Here is a 15,644-nt window from a genome sequence, read left to right on the forward strand (position 1 = left end):
GGCTTTATTCAGTTTCAGAAACACAGGGGGATTAGAGCCAATCTCAGCTCACAATGGGCAAAGGTGGGGGTTACACCCTGGACAAGTTACCTGATTAAATCTGTTGGCCATTTTTTTAAAATGTGAGAAATGCTAATTTAATAATTTTCTACAGATCCAAAGACCAAACAATGGATCAGTTCATTAAGAAGCAACTTAATAAGTAATCAATGTGAGAAAAATGTGAAACGCAGCACTTAACGAGGAAATGTGATGCAAACTCACCATTGAAGCGGTCAATGGCCTCCTGCCTCAGGCCTCCCGTTATTCCTCCATCAATGCGCTCATATTTATAGCCCTCGAACTCCAGAAAATCCTCAAGCAGGTCGAGCATCTTTGTCATCTAAAAACAAGTCATCAACACATTCATCAAGTCATTTGGAGTGACACTATCAGGTTATGGTAACTGTAACTGTAACTGTAACTGTAACTGTTTCTGGGATAGATGGAATATTATCTAACTACTACCTGAGAAAATATGAGAACTCTGTGTCCTTCGTCTTTGAGCTTCTTGAGCATCTTCTGAAGCAGAGTCAGTTTTCCTGAGGACTTCACCAACAGGTTACCATCATAGGAACCGTTGGGTAAAACAGGAGCCTCCTAGGAGATGAAAAAGAAACGTGGACGTCAGTTTGAGAAATAACCTTGATTTTGGTTTGCAGTGCAAGTTTTTTTCGAAGTGCAGGCTGGTATGCCTGCATAACAGTCATGGCAACACATTCAATGGTCTGAAGGCTACAGAGAAAAAAGAAAAACGTGTGTTTCCTCACCACAGCAGCCACAGGGAAAAGGTAGGGGTGGTTGCAGCACTTCTTCAAGTCCATCATGATGTTGAGCAGGGACACTTGGTTTCCTCCGCCCTTTGAGTTCAGAGCTTCAAAATTTCGTGTCAGGATGAACTTGTAATATTTTCTGCGGGAAAGAAGAGATTTATCACTGAGCTGGAAAGAAACATCGACAATGCCACAATGCAGTAATATGGTAACTTTTCCTTTACTGTCTTACTTCTGCATGGGACTGAGCTCCACTCTGACAATCAACTCTGTCTTTGCAGGCATGTTCTTGAAGACATCAGCCTTCAGCCTCCTGAGCATGTGAGGTCCCAGTAAGTCGTGCAGTTTCTTGATCTGGTCCTCTTTAGAGATATCAGCAAACTCCTCCAGGAATCCTTCCAGGTTACTGCACAGAGGAAATATCTCAGTGTCCGTCTATCGAGCTGGGAGCTATCAAACACAACATTTAGTAAATAGTAACGACGGAAAAGAGGACCGAGGACTCACTTGAAGCGCTCTGGGGTGAGAAAGTTAAGCAGGTGGAACAGCTCCTCCAGGTTGTTCTGAAGCGGAGTTCCAGTGAGCAGCAGCTTGTAATAGATCTTATACCCGTTGAGAATCCTGAAAAACTGAAAAACAGACACTTTTCTTACAACGATAACAGGAAGTACCTGTGCAAGAAATCACACGGATATGTTTCACTGTAAGTCTGCAGAATTCAATCTTTAACATTAGATAGATAGATAGATAGATAGATAGATAGATAGATAGATAGATAGATAGATAGATAGATAGATAGATAGATAGATCTACCTTGGACTGGTTATTCTTCAGTCTGTGAGCTTCATCTACCACCAGACAAGCCCATGTGATGGAGCCCAGAATGGCCTGATCAATAGTGATCAGCTCATAAGATGTCAGCAGCACGTGGAACTTGATGGGCGTGTCTTTCTGTTAGAGCACAGAAATACAGTTTTTACTTTTTTTAAGATGTGGTGAGATATCATAGAAAACAGTATTTAAAGAAAATTGTATTCGCGATCACACGCTATGTATTTGACGGGGCTGTGATGCCGAAGAGACGAGCTTCAGCTCCAGTACCTTCATTCGGAAAACCTTGCGTCCTGACTTCACTGCGTTGTCTTCGAAGGTGAACTCGTTGTCCCTGATGATCGCCCTGCTGTCCTTGTCTCCAGTGTACGTCACCACATAGAAATCTGGAGCCCACATCTCAAACTCCCTCTCCCAGTTGATGATTGTGGAAAGGGGTGCACTCACGAGAAAAGGCCCCTTAGAATGACCCTGACGGAAAGAGGAAAGACATGGCAATGACGTTTCTAAAGAGAAGGAATATCACTTTTTTATCACTTAATTTTTTATTCTGTTCTTCTCAGTTCACATAACCATTTATATTAAAGTTATTCCTCGAGTGTGCCTTTTTACACTGCTGTCAGTGAGCCATAACACCAGACAGGCTGAAATAAAAAAAAAAATATTGAAGACTTACCTCTTTATATAGTGAATAGAGAAACACTATTGTCTGCACGGTCTTTCCCAGGCCCATCTCGTCAGCCAGGATCGTATCTGTACCCTGAGCCCACGAGAACCTCAGCCAGTTCAGGCCTTCCAGCTGGTAGGGGTGCAGCGTCCCTCCAGTGGCGTTAATGTACCACGGCTGGTGCTCAAACTTGATGGTCGGCTGGTGAGGTGAACATAAGTCTTATTAGAGTGAGAAAACTAGACAACGGTCAGTCAAGTGAATGCAGGATTTCACTCCGAAGTGATCTGCTGCAGTAAGCTGCTGTTGGTTTTAAGGGAGTTGTTGAATTTATGTCACCTAAGTGCTTCTGAACATCCCAACTTACATCAATTATGGGAGCATCAGGGGGAACCTCCCTCTTTGGATGGTCCTCTTTAATCTTCTTTCCTTTCCTCACCACAAGGGGGCGTTGATCCTCGCCTAAAATTTGCTCCCTGACAAAAGAAATTGACAGCAGCACTTTTAAAAGAACACAAATGATGAAAGAGGAAAATCCCAGACAGAGAGGAGGACAGAAGGGAAATGACAGACTGCGCCGACATATGCGTTTGTTTATTTTCTTTGTGCGAGAGACTTAATCCTCACATTATTACAGAAAGCACCGGAATGAAACGTGCACAGAGGCTCTCACCAACCTGTGGTCCCAGTAGGAAGCTTTATGGCCGTCGTACTCGGGGACGTCAAAGTCATCCACTTCCCAGGTGCACTGGTCGTAGGGAAGGTCTCTCCACTTGATCAGGTAGTGAACGTCACCGTCCTTATCGAAACTACAAGAGAGCACACGAAAGAGTTTTTACAGCAATTTAATCCTGATCAATAATCACATTATATAACTTGTCTGGTTGCATGGCTCCAAAAACATGCACATGAGTTAAACCGGTGACTTGAATTGTGAGAATGTGTGTGCTCGCAATGTAACGGACTGCAATTAGACCTCCAATATTCAGAAATATGTTTTTAAAAATTACTCCTGATAAACTATATAAGTGTTGACCTTATATACAAGTCTTCCCATAAAGTACAGGAGTAAGTAAAAGCAAGATGACAGCAGGCATTAAACACGTTGCACTCAAGAGCAGCAGCTTCATGTTGAGACTTCCAGGTCTGTAAAATAAAATCTGACATTTTGAAGAAATCGTTGCAAAAAAAAAAAAAAAAAAAAAAAAAGAACATAATGTGAGGCTTAGAGTAATTGCGAGCAGCCACCTGTGGTTGAGTATCCGGTGGATCACCATCCACTCGGGCTTAATGCCATAGCGGTAGAAGCGCTCCTCCATCACGGCGTACTGGGGGTCTTTGCTCTTCCTTTTTTCACTGTTGAGCTCCTCTTCTCCAGATCCATAGTCGTACGGCGGAGGCTCGTCCATGTCGTTCTTACGCTGGTAGTTTCGATACATAACCGTGTGGTACAGCTCCAACTGCACAACCACAAAGCACAACAGTTTGGTTCTGGTTGCCTTCCCTTCACTTTGAACGTGAAATATCCCAACAAATTGAGACTAATTTAACTTACACAACAAATAGCTGAGCAGTTCTTAATGAAGAGTATTGACTACAAACACCATAAAGAGAGAAAGGTCTTTCCTTTCCCAAGATATTAGATGAGACTTCTCCGAATGTAAGAAAAATAGAGGGAAAGAAGCGTCTTTCATCACTAAAGTAGACGCCAGCTACTTGTGAATATTGGTTGCTTACTGACTGTGACTGCAGTTTGCAGCTCGGATGGTTTCACTAATGAAACAACGTATGTGTGCACTCTGAAGAAGCATCAAAAAAAGCATAAGAAATAGCAAATAACAAACAAGTGCAACAACACTTTGTCTTGTTCTGTATCTTCTACATTAAAATGAGTTTTTTGGGGGGAAGAGAGCAGAAAGGTTGACCCGAGACAGGACCTCCTGCTGGTGCCTCACCTGCAGCTCGCTGACCCATGAGCAGTGCCAGTAGGAAAGGCCAGCCCACTTCACAAAGAACTCCCTCTCCGGGTGGCCCTTCAGCGGGGGCTTGGTCAGCGGATCGGCCGGCTTCCCATCGGGGCCTGCGGGAGGCTCGGCCGGCAGTGGGGGCTCCCCCCATGTCCAGTGCAGGATCTTTTGTACTTTGCCTTTGAGGGGAGGGCACTGAGACAATAAAGAGATGTGCTGTCACACATGCAACTTAAAATCTACATGTTCAAACTCATCACATCTAAGACAACAAGCAGTTGCTGTCCATTTATCTGGCGTCTGTCCATATCTCTAATCTGACCTTGGAGTCAGATTACATCCTGGACTGTTTGTACTTCCATCAAAAATACTCACAACATGGGATTAGAATACATCATATGAAGCAATTTGATGAATCTGTCCAGAAAACATTATTTTTTATGAGCAATCTTTAAGTGGCAAGTTGAAAGAAAGAAACAAGACACTATAAAACTAAAGAATAATTCCTTAACTCTGTGTGTTATGATAAAATCAGATATTCGTCACTCTGTTTACGTTGCAGGGTTTGAGTTTAGAAAGCACCAACACAAGTAGTTATTGATGCATGGAGAATGGATCAGGCAAAACATGGCAGCAGTAACACTGAGCGCCAAATAAATCAACTTAATTAAGATGGAGGTTTCATGGACTCAGCCAACTAAAACCAATGTATTACTCAAGTATTAAAATAAGTAAATATCACATAAGTGTAAGATGTGGCAATAATGAGGAATCTTAACTCAATAGTTGATCTTTCAGATGCTTTTAAATCCCTGAATATTTTTGCATGCATTTTTGTTTAACTAACCATCAAACGGCATTAAATATGATGCAGTGGTATGAAGTGTTGCCTCGTAGAAAGATCTGTTTTAAACCATTTGCTGGAGTTTTTTGTGTCTAGTCTGCATGTTCTCCCACTGCCTCCAGGCTTCAGTGTGGCTGATTTTTATCCTCTCCGTGCTGCCAACGCAACCCCAAGGGGGACGAAGTGGGAAAAAAACGATAGATGTATGAATGAATTGATGGATTGGGCGGGTCTCCCGTGGCCTGGCGAGCTCTCCAGGTCGCCCCTGACCTGTATTGGCGACAACTGCTACATCCCGACTCTGACTAAAACCTGGAGAGCAGAAGGCCGAAGGGACAGCAAACATCCCGAACACAGAGATTGAGATCAGCTCACCATGCAGCGAGGACACAGCCACTCGCCGTTCGGTATCTCGGGAAGAGGCGGATTGAGGCAGTGGATGTGGTAGGACGAAGGGCAGGTGTCACAACACAGCAGCTCTCCTCCATCTTTGCAGACTCTGCAAAACTCCATGTGGTCATCCTCCTCCTCGCCCGCAGCCTCCTCCTCCTCATCTTCCTCGTCTTTGGCCTCCCACTGAATCCCCTCCTTCTCCTGAGGGACAGAGTGAGACCGAGCTTGTTTGGAGAAGAAACTGAGGCTTGCCATAGCTTTAATTTTAAAAACGCACATATGTGATGTCTGCAGAGTTTGTTTTAACAGACTGTACGTGCCAGGCCTCGCCTGCTGTCTGAAATTGACTATGAAGCATCCAGAAGCACTGCGTGAAATGATAAAGGAGAATTTTGTGGATTCTGACTGGATTCATATCAGGACCTGTCGCCTAATCGATCAGTGGTAGTGAATGGCCAGAGGAACTCATAAAATTAATCCATAGAATCACAAGATTAAAACTGCTTTGTCAAACTTTCTTGTTTTTATGTTATTGACGTTTTGTCTCCTAAAGGATTTCATCATTTTAAATGCTACTGAGAGTGGAAACTTAGAAATAGGAGCTTATAGGTTGCTTAGCATTATCCTGGGATTACTGTAGCCCAAATCAGAAGATAATTGAAAGACAAATTTCAACCTTGGTGGACAATAAAGTATTCGTACTGGTAATTGTGCATGTCTAAGTCTGCTTAAGCAGGTAACCAGGATGAATTGCACCATACGTAGGAATAAAATTGACCCACCCTGCATTAAAGCTCCTTCACCAGCATGAAATTACCGAAACCTTGACAGATGTGTGACATTGCTACCAATAAACAAAAAAAGTGAATAAGTTTGTTTTATTTGAAGATCTACATACACAGTGCGGACAGCTCCATTTCCCCTCGGGGGCCTTTTCCATCTCCGGGTCCAGACAGACCAGGTGGTAGGCTCGGGGACAGGTGTCACACAGGATGATCTCGCCGCCCTGCTGGCAAACTTCACAGTAGTCCTGATGGTCTGTCTCGTAGCCATCGCCATCCTCCTCTGCAACAACGTAAAGAAATCGCCCAGCATGTGAGGCTCCGCCGAGCGGTCACGTCGTGCAGCTGCTCGGTTATCAGCTCGCAAACCTCTCAAGTATTTACACATCATCCTGAGTCGCTTCTAAATGGAAATGAGATTCCGTGAGTTGTGAGGGCAGGAGCCGCCGTGAAGGACCATCTGCCTCCAGAAAGCATTCCCAAAATAAATAAAGCTTAAAAAATTACATTTTAATTTCCTCATTACCCATAATCAAACAGTCTGGTTCTGAGGGATTTCAACGGGATTTTCAGGGAGGTGGGGGGGGGAGACACACCGCAGAGCATGGCAGGAGTAGACAGCAAACATACTTTTCCTTTTTTTCCGCCCACGCCGGGCCTTCTTCTTGGTGGCGGCCCCCGAGGTATCAGAAAGCACAGAGGCACTGTGGATGCTGATGTCGTCAAAGTCGGACTCCTCCAGGAAGTCCTCCTCGCTCTGGAAAGGCAAACACACAAGCTGAAGAGCTGAGAGCAACACCGAGAATTAAAATAAACCAGCTCTCTCGGTGAGTAAACACTGTGGTCACTTTGATGGCGCTGGAAAAAAGAGGCGAGAGGGCGAATGTGCTGAAGGGAAAAAAAATCCGCCAAAACGAGGCATACCGAGGACGCTTTCTTTTTCTTCCCACTTTGGCCCGACTTTGATTTGGTCTTCTTCGGCTTGGGTTTCTTCTTCACTTCCTTCACATTCTTGTTTCTCTTTCTTACTCCTGGTCCTGAGGCGCACAGATACAGACGTCAGATGTGTTAGAAGTGTCAGCCGTGCTATTATTTCATAAATAAGATCGGCCTTGTTGGATTTTAGCGGGCCTTACCCTTTCCCTCTTTGGTTTTGGCTTTTTTGATGGGCCCCAGCGGAGAGCTCAGCTGGCTGCTGCCGACCGACGTCGGCTGCGCCACTGTAACCGTTTCCACTGCGGCGGCCACGGCGGCAGCCACAGCGGTGGCAGATGCGCCTTTGAACGGGTTGTTGGCGCTGAACTCCCGCCACTTGGCCCCTAACACTGTCATCATCTTTGACATGGGAATCTTGGGGTTCTTCTTGGCAATGAGAGGCCTGGGTGAAACCGGGGGAAGACGAGACAACAGCGGCGGCAGATTTATTATGTCACACTTCATTCCCGTTGATATCATTTCTACTTCGCTCAGCACTGGTGGGGGGGGGGGGGGGGGGGGGGGGGAAGCGGGTCCTGATTTGCTGACACTCCACTGCCCCTCTAGTTTTGTTCTCCCTGCTTTGCTGTGCGTATGTCATGTTTGTGATTTGTCAGGCAACAGCTTGAGGTTTGGCACACTGGCCTGTGAAAGATAGTGGGTCAGAGCGCCGAGTCCCAGAGCCTCCCGGCTGTCACAGGCATCCAGTAAGCAGCTGACGACACACAGGGGGCACTGCAGGAGCTCATGCTCCACTTTGTCGGAGCAGAGGCTTAGCTGAGCCAGACAGCCCCAGGTGAGACAGACTCTTTATACCAACATCCCGGCTTTCTAGCTCAAACAAAAAAGAGCAGTGTTTGCTCGTCACACCACGCTCTCGACGTCTCGCGGTGGAGTTTAGCTGGAAGACTCTCAGCCGGGGACTCCGACAATCCAGAAAGACCGAGACAGAACAAAGCAGTTTTAAAACAGGAAAATGATCCAGGCACTAAATCAGATGCTTGCCTGAGGAACTGGCTGAAAGCCTTGTAGTTGGTGATGGTTTTGTAGTCGTCCTCTGTGAAGCCGTACTGAACATCTTCAAGACCCCACTCCTGCATCAGCTGGCTGGATGACTTGGGTTCCTCAGAACATGGATGAAAGAGAAAAAACACACACACACACACACACACAAAACAAAGTAATTGATTCAAACTTCACCTGCTTCCAACCTGGACTGGCCCGATTCCAGATCAGGCCAGATACAGATATAGCTACCAAAACATGAACCCTGACTCACTTTCATGTTACCATCATCATCGTCATCGTCATCATCATCTTCATCTCTCTTCTTCTTCCTGGGCTTCTTCTCTTTTTTCTCCTTGGGTTTCTTCTTCTTCTTCTTGGTGGGACCGAAGGTGCTGTTCTCACTCTCCGAGCCAAATTCTGGACGCTCTCGTTCTTCCTCTACCTCCGAGGTCTCATCCAAGTCACTGTCCACCCGTGGCTGGATTCCCCCCTGGGATGTTTGACAAGAAACAAAAATCTCACCAACACACACATAAATGGCCTCTATAGATTCAGTGTCTTTTCCTCCTGTAATTTAAAAAAGTCGATACCTTGCAGCTTCAGAAGTTACAACTCTATTTTTACTGAATGAAAACTTCACTTGAGACGCGTTTCTTTGATGTAGAGTAGAGCTCCTGCCAAACTGCTATTTTTATAAATGTAAGCAAGTAGAAGCTGGCTTTGAATCTCGCTTCGGCGCTCTACCTCTGAGCGTGACTGACTAAAGCTCGCATCAAAGCCACTTTCCTGGGTCGCGACTAGATTCCAGGTCTGAATTTTACAAAAAGCATGACGAGGAAAACCATCTATCTTCTGAGACCCAATTTCTTATCTGGTGATAAAAGGGGAAATCATTCAAATACGAAACTTGATAGGCAAATAAGCACCGGCGTCAGTTTTGCCAGGGTGAGGGATTAAAGCACCCACAGAGGCCACCCACACTTAAAACATATGCTGTCAGTGTGCTATGAAGCACTTTGGATGAAAGCTTCTACGAGATGGCATTTGCATAAATTAAATTACATCATCCCAAAGTGTCACTGCTTTGCTAATATGATAATTCCTCTGCCTAGCCTCTGATGAAGAGTCAAGTCAGATGCATGCTCACCTTTTGAACGCGCTTTGACAATAAATTAAAGCCGAGAAACAGAGCAGCTCAAACAGCTGATCGAGCTGCATCCTGCCTGTTTAATATGAGACATCTGGAAGGCTGTATGGAATTAACAGTTAACAGGTGTTGTTTGTGTGATCAGGAGTGTTGCATATGAGCAAATTCACTGGCGGCTGCTCACGACTGCATGCATGTGTGAGCAAGAGAGGAGGAAAGGATCTCTCTCTCTCGCTCTCTCTCTCGCTCTCTCTCTCTCTGCACCTCTCACCTAATTACTTGTACTCGTGCTGGTAGGTGTTTGCAAGTGTGCTTATAAATTTTAATTTGTGCATACATTTCTGAATGGGTGTGTTCCCTCTCACTGATCAAAAGACCCGCCGTCGTTGTGTTCTATATGTGTGTAAATGTGCTCAGGGGGAAACCATATTGTGTGAGCCGTGCATTCTGAATGTCTCCTTTACGAAGCCGGCGGCTTCCCGTGCGTCCTCCTGCGTGTGTGTGGCGTACCTGTGAGTGAACATGTGTGTGCACATGCAGTGGAGTAAAATTAGTGCACAGCAGCTTTGTGCTCTGCTCGCTGCCTGTTGCTCAGCAGGCCTGTGCAGCTCCATGGAGAGACTTGCAGGCGTTTTGCTCTGTAGCGCAGTGGAAAGGCTCACGTTGCCGCAGCGCCCGCCAACCCTACCAGCAGCCTGGCTGTGTTGCCATGGTGACCAAATTTGAGCAGTGTCTGGCTCTCTCTCTCGCTCTCTCTTCCTCTCTCACTCTCCTCTTAGTTTTCCCTCTCTCTCTCTCTTTCTCATACTCCCCCCCCTCCTCCTCCTCCTCTTCCTCCTCTCACTTTTCTCTCCTTCACATCTCATAGCTCCCCCCCTCCCTCCTCCACCCCATTATTTTCTCTCTCACTCTATCTCTTAACTTCTCTCCCTTTCTTTTTCTCTCTCACTCTTACACACGCGCGCACACACACACACACACCCATGCACACTCTATCACAGTGGCAGCCAATGGAACGGCGCCATCCAATCAGACACGTTTGCATAACGAGCTTGTTATGCAGAGGCCTGTGGTTGCAGAGCCGGTGCTCCGTCTAGACAAATCTCATTTATGCATAAGAAGAAGCAGAGAGAGAGAGAGAGCAAGAGAGAGAGGGAGAGAGAGAGTAAATTGAAGATTGAGGATGGGGGATGGGGGAGGAGATGAAGATGGAGGAGAGAGAAAGAAAAAAAAAAGCAAAGAAGCGAAACCACCATTGAGAGCAACTGCAAAGACAAGGTTGAACTGTGCAACAACCTTCTTGGCAGCCAGGAGTTCGTGTCGAACACACGTCACAGAAGAAAAGAGGACACAACTCCTCAGTAACAAAGAGGGTGTCTCTACTTTCAGAGAGAAGAAAATCGGATAAGTACTGATAACGTAATCAAATTAGATGCTTCCCCATAATGGCTCTGCCTTAGGGAGATTGCAGCGGATGCCACAGAAAATATCTAATGAGCGAAGAAGTGGATATTCAATAAAATGTAGTTCAACAAGAGGAAAAAAATACAGCCGTAAAAACACTTCTTGATCCCAAAACAATGGCCTCTTCTTTGTTTTTTTCCCAGAATTCAGCAACAGCTCTTTGTTGACTCACAATCCCAGAGAGGATATTGAAGTTATAAAAACAAGGCTGTGGCTCATCTCAAACTGACTGTATTTCAGCGAAATGTTAAAGCTGCAAACGGCTCTGTCACAGCTTCATGGATTTTTTTATGGTGGCCAAACTGCAGCTTTTTCTTACACCAATAAAATTAAGTGTTTTCAATAAACCCTCTTGATTGAAGACACGGAGGACATTCTTTTCTGTGATTATAATTTCTTTGTTGGATTGCAGATGAGAGGGCAGTAATACAGCATATCTCGCCGTGTCTACCGTTCCCACTGCAGCCCTGACTTCAGACTGGGATGTGCCAGTGACAGTGTCTGACCCCAATTGACTTTTGGCGACCAGACTCCGGGGAGTGATTGGCGGTGGATTACAGTAGAAGTGGTTCCTCAGTGGGCGGGAAAGAAAGGAAAGAGAAAGAAAGAAGGAAAGAAAGAAAGCGGCTGCTCCCGCAAGTCACAGCGAGGTGATGCATGTGAGAGACAAGAGGAAAGGGAAGGAAAAAGGATAACACAGAGCCGAGCCTGTGTGTGAGGGAGTGGAGAGAAAGACGAGTGTCAGAGGGAGTCCCCCCCTCATTAGCTCACTGAGACCCTGAGCTCAGTGTTTACCGCGAGCAGCCAAAGGGCCGGGTGGCATCCCGGCCAGCCAAGCTCCTCGCAGCACTGCTGGCATCTCCATCCAGCCGAGGGGAACATCCTGGCCATGTCACTGACACTGCCGGAGCCGCTGCCAGCGCAGGCAGGGAAGGCACGGGGAATACAGTGGATTCCTCTAATTAGAGAATAAATAAAAAATTCAAACAAAAAAAAAATAAAAATACTGCTTCAGGCCTCCGTGCAGCACATTTTCCAGCAAAAGTACCGTAAAGATGGATGAAGCAGTACTCAGGCTTAAGAAGTTTAACTTCATATGACTTTTAAGACACCTCCTGAAGCCACACTAATCGATTATATCTATTAGAGTGCAATTGTGTTTGTAAAGTTTGATCAAATTCTAACAAACTCTTGAGCAGCTGCTCGGTCGGAGCAGGTCATTTGTGCGAACGCTGCCATCCATGCAACGCTGCACACCGAATGAGCAGACCGAGACCCTTTGAGGAGAGAGTCTTGATGTGCTTCCAAACCCGCTCTGCCACAGTTCAACCAAAGTTTAAACACAGTGCAGACCAAAGATGTCTCAATAGAACACACTGACAATGTGACAGACCTCAGGACTACAGCATTCTTCCCATCTTTGATGGGAAGTGCACTGGAGCGACTCCTGACACTTTGTTCTCCTTTAAAAGTTTTATAAAGTACTGAGAACTATCATCTGGTTAGAAATACCACCATAATAATCCTATTTGCAGTCTTGCACAAAGCACCGTGTGCTAGGCTGAGGATTAAGGGTTCTGTTGTGTAATATGAATCAAATAAGGACTGTATCTGTATACTTTTAATCAAAAAATCAATATATCACACGAACACCAGTAGGTGGCCAGACTGAAACGGCTTTTGTTCTTTCCAGGTTGAAGAAAACTGCACAACAATTTGAACACAGCTTTCGAGTTGATTCACAATATGGCGGAAAATGGATAACATATAAAAGTGTCACTCACAGATTATGCAAATCAGCATAATGATCATTGACACACAGCTCTCCTTTACAGAGACTTGAGCCTCCGTTCAGTCAGGGTTTTGTGTTTCTACTGCCTACAGTCTACTTTCTACTGTTTGCAATTGTATAACTACAACTTCATTTCCTCAGTGAGTCATATTAACCAGTCATTCGATAACTCAACTGGAGGCATTAATCCCTTTATGAGTAAAATTTCACTGTTTTAAGAAATTCACGAGAAATTATTTTGATCGCATGTCCAGCAACGATTAAAATAATTTGAATTCTAATAATTTATTACTGCAGTTCTCCAGTGGCTTGTGACAAAAATGACCACTGCCAATGAATTTAATTTGTATTTAGTTACTTAATAGCTTTAAACTAGCCTCAGAATTATTCATTAATTCCAATTAAACAAAAATAGCAAACGCTATTAAAGTCATATTTAATTCCATTCCAATAATGACACCTGTTTCCACTGTTTTTCAAAGGCTAATGCTCAAAACCAATCACGTTTGGAGACGCTCGGCTGTCAAAACCACTCCGTCACCACTCCGACTCCTGCAGCTAAGCCTGGCACCAACGCCGCGCCTCTGACCTACAGTCAATGCCATCGGCAGCAGCACCGCGGGCACAAATCTACGGTCTAAACTGGCTCTCTGCGTCCACAGCTTACACTGGCAGCACCGGCGACGCCGCTGCCAACCTCCCCTAAGCCCGAGACAGTCCACTGCCTCGCATTTAGATTACAGCAGCCGTGCAGCAGCCAAAACACACCTTTGATCCAATTGCACAAACATCAAAAGAGCGACAGTTTGAGAAATAGAGAACGCGGGGGAACAGCTTGGGCCAGGATGCCTGCCAAGTTGTTGTGTCTGAGGTTATGACAGATGGAGCAACATGTGAATCACACCTTACCTCTTTTTTCCTCTTCTTAACTTTGGGCATTTTCCCCTCTTTCATCTTTTTGGGCTTCTTCTTCTTCTGTTGTTTGAGGGAGTCGTCATCGGAGAAGAAACTGTCCAGGGGCGTGAGGGGAACAGCGTTGCGCTCACCTTCGTCATCCTCATCTGGACACACAAAAGCAAAAACTTTTACTTGCTGAGTAACACAGTATAGTCGACTGAGCAAAGAAAACCAAAACAACAACAAAAAAAGAGAAAAGCCAGCTCCTTTTTTTGAGGTGGGGTTTCCAACTCTTTCTCTTTCCTCTGGCTCAGTTGGTACAGTTTGTCGTCCCTCGATCAGAAGGCTACAAGATCGATTCCTCATCTGTCCTTGAGTCAAAGTGTCCTTGAGCAAGACACTAAACCCCAAATTGGTCCCGACGGATGAACCGAGGGCCTGGCATGGCAGCATAGGTGTGAATGTAATTAACATTGTGAAGAGCTGTGGGGGCTGTTAAATCAGTGGGAAGACGGCGTATCAGTGAACTCCATTGACCATTTCCTGCATATGGATTGTGAGAGTGAATGAATTCTCTCACTGATAAATTATCAACGCACTTTTCATTTTATGAGACAAATTGAGCAATGACAACATAACCTGGTGTTTATCCATCCGCTCATTTTCAATATCACTTTGTCAAACTCACAGGGGGTTGGAGCCAGTCCCAGCTGACTCCGAGCAAAAGACAGAGTACACCCTGGACAGATCGCTAGTCCATCACATGAGGATCGCGGTAAAACCCACACTGCTATTCACACCAGTGGTCAATCTGAAAACAGAATCACTTAATACACATGTCTCTGGGCTGTGGGGGGAAGAAAGAGAACCCACACACAAGCACTGGGAGGCATGTGCAACCATCAGAAAAGGCCCTGAAACTGTAAAGCGGGTTTTACATCACAGTGCATTTCACTTAATGTTAAATAAACACTAAATCAGACAGAAAACAGTCCATTATAGCTCTAAGAAACACAAATTAACAATCACCCGTCCATAGCGGCATTGGGACAAAATGCAAACTCCACAAAGACGAAAATGCTATCTGCAGTGTTTGTATGTTTTGAAAATGCAGCAGTGCACAGTCAGAAGGCCTGATTTGAAAAGAATGATCATAAATTATAATTTCAGACCAACGGGAGTATTTGGAAAAATCAACCTCATAATCACACATCATTGAATGTGGATCAACTTTACCCAACCAAACACAAATGAACGGCGAGCCTGCCCTGCTGCTAAATGGGAACTCCCCGGAGGACCACTGAGGTATACTGAGCATATCTTCCGCCTTTAATGCTTGCAGGGACTAAAGCGACCTGCTGCTGGCTGTCAGCTGTACTGTCTCAAAGCTGCTGTGTACAAACGCGCTGACTGCTGAGCACAGCAGACTTCACTGATGCCACAGTGGGTCACAGAGGAGTAAGTAAGGGAGGGAGACGGTCCCAGACAATACATCACTATAAAGAGACGTACAGAGGAATACGCGCAGGATGCAAACGCCCTGCAGACGTCCATGTGATCGCTTTCTCACTCCGCGAGCCCGCATGCCTCTCTGCCACTTCCAGTCTGTCTATCTGCATGCTTTCATTCTCCCCCTGTCTCATGCAGACAGACTGGAGGGCATGAAATATGCAACACATGTATCAGAGTCAATCAGCCAACACTAGCCCTGCAGTCTACCACTCCCCAGGGTAGCTGGAGTGAGAGATCGGGGAGGAGGGATTCCTGTGTAGTAGACACACAAACCTCAGCCACCACTTATCCTCTATTTAGCAAAGCCGGCATGGCCCTCCGCGGACACACACGCGCGCACGTTTCGGGGACACTGTACTGACATTCATTCATTTTCTGCAGACAATTCAAGCCAGTCTGCAGGTTATTCGAATTTGTGGAAGATTACAGTTCCAGTCCGACACGCACCCGGCAGGAAATGCATATCACAATGCCTAAAAATCCTGTGAATGCATCCTAAGTACTGAGGATACCTAATTCTAATGCTAATGTCATGGTAGCTTGTCGTCATATC

General features: G+C 45.5%; 1 protein-coding gene across 2 annotated transcripts in view; it reads right to left on the minus strand.

The window, feature by feature from the left end:
* Positions 1 to 15,644, minus strand: part of chd5 (chromodomain helicase DNA binding protein 5) — a 38,266-nt gene that overhangs the window by 16,709 nt on the left and 5,913 nt on the right. For both annotated transcript variants that reach the window (XM_030091726.1, XM_030091725.1), the window contains exons 2-21: positions 13,592 to 13,743; positions 8,551 to 8,769; positions 8,277 to 8,395; positions 7,433 to 7,674; positions 7,221 to 7,333; positions 6,927 to 7,053; positions 6,413 to 6,579; positions 5,497 to 5,715; positions 4,266 to 4,472; positions 3,559 to 3,770; positions 2,988 to 3,119; positions 2,678 to 2,786; positions 2,320 to 2,511; positions 1,914 to 2,114; positions 1,626 to 1,763; positions 1,320 to 1,441; positions 1,045 to 1,218; positions 810 to 951; positions 508 to 639; positions 265 to 382 (exon numbers count right to left, since the gene is read on the minus strand). In XM_030091726.1, the coding sequence (XP_029947586.1) occupies positions 265 to 382; positions 508 to 639; positions 810 to 951; positions 1,045 to 1,218; positions 1,320 to 1,441; positions 1,626 to 1,763; positions 1,914 to 2,114; positions 2,320 to 2,511; positions 2,678 to 2,786; positions 2,988 to 3,119; positions 3,559 to 3,770; positions 4,266 to 4,472; positions 5,497 to 5,715; positions 6,413 to 6,579; positions 6,927 to 7,053; positions 7,221 to 7,333; positions 7,433 to 7,674; positions 8,277 to 8,395; positions 8,551 to 8,769; positions 13,592 to 13,743 (3,237 nt within the window). The remainder of the gene's footprint in view (positions 1 to 264; positions 383 to 507; positions 640 to 809; positions 952 to 1,044; positions 1,219 to 1,319; positions 1,442 to 1,625; positions 1,764 to 1,913; positions 2,115 to 2,319; positions 2,512 to 2,677; positions 2,787 to 2,987; positions 3,120 to 3,558; positions 3,771 to 4,265; positions 4,473 to 5,496; positions 5,716 to 6,412; positions 6,580 to 6,926; positions 7,054 to 7,220; positions 7,334 to 7,432; positions 7,675 to 8,276; positions 8,396 to 8,550; positions 8,770 to 13,591; positions 13,744 to 15,644) is intronic.

The sequence above is a fragment of the Salarias fasciatus genome, chromosome 5, assembly GCF_902148845.1.
Source record: "Salarias fasciatus chromosome 5, fSalaFa1.1, whole genome shotgun sequence".
In the NCBI taxonomy this organism is placed as follows: domain Eukaryota; kingdom Metazoa; phylum Chordata; class Actinopteri; order Blenniiformes; family Blenniidae; genus Salarias; species Salarias fasciatus.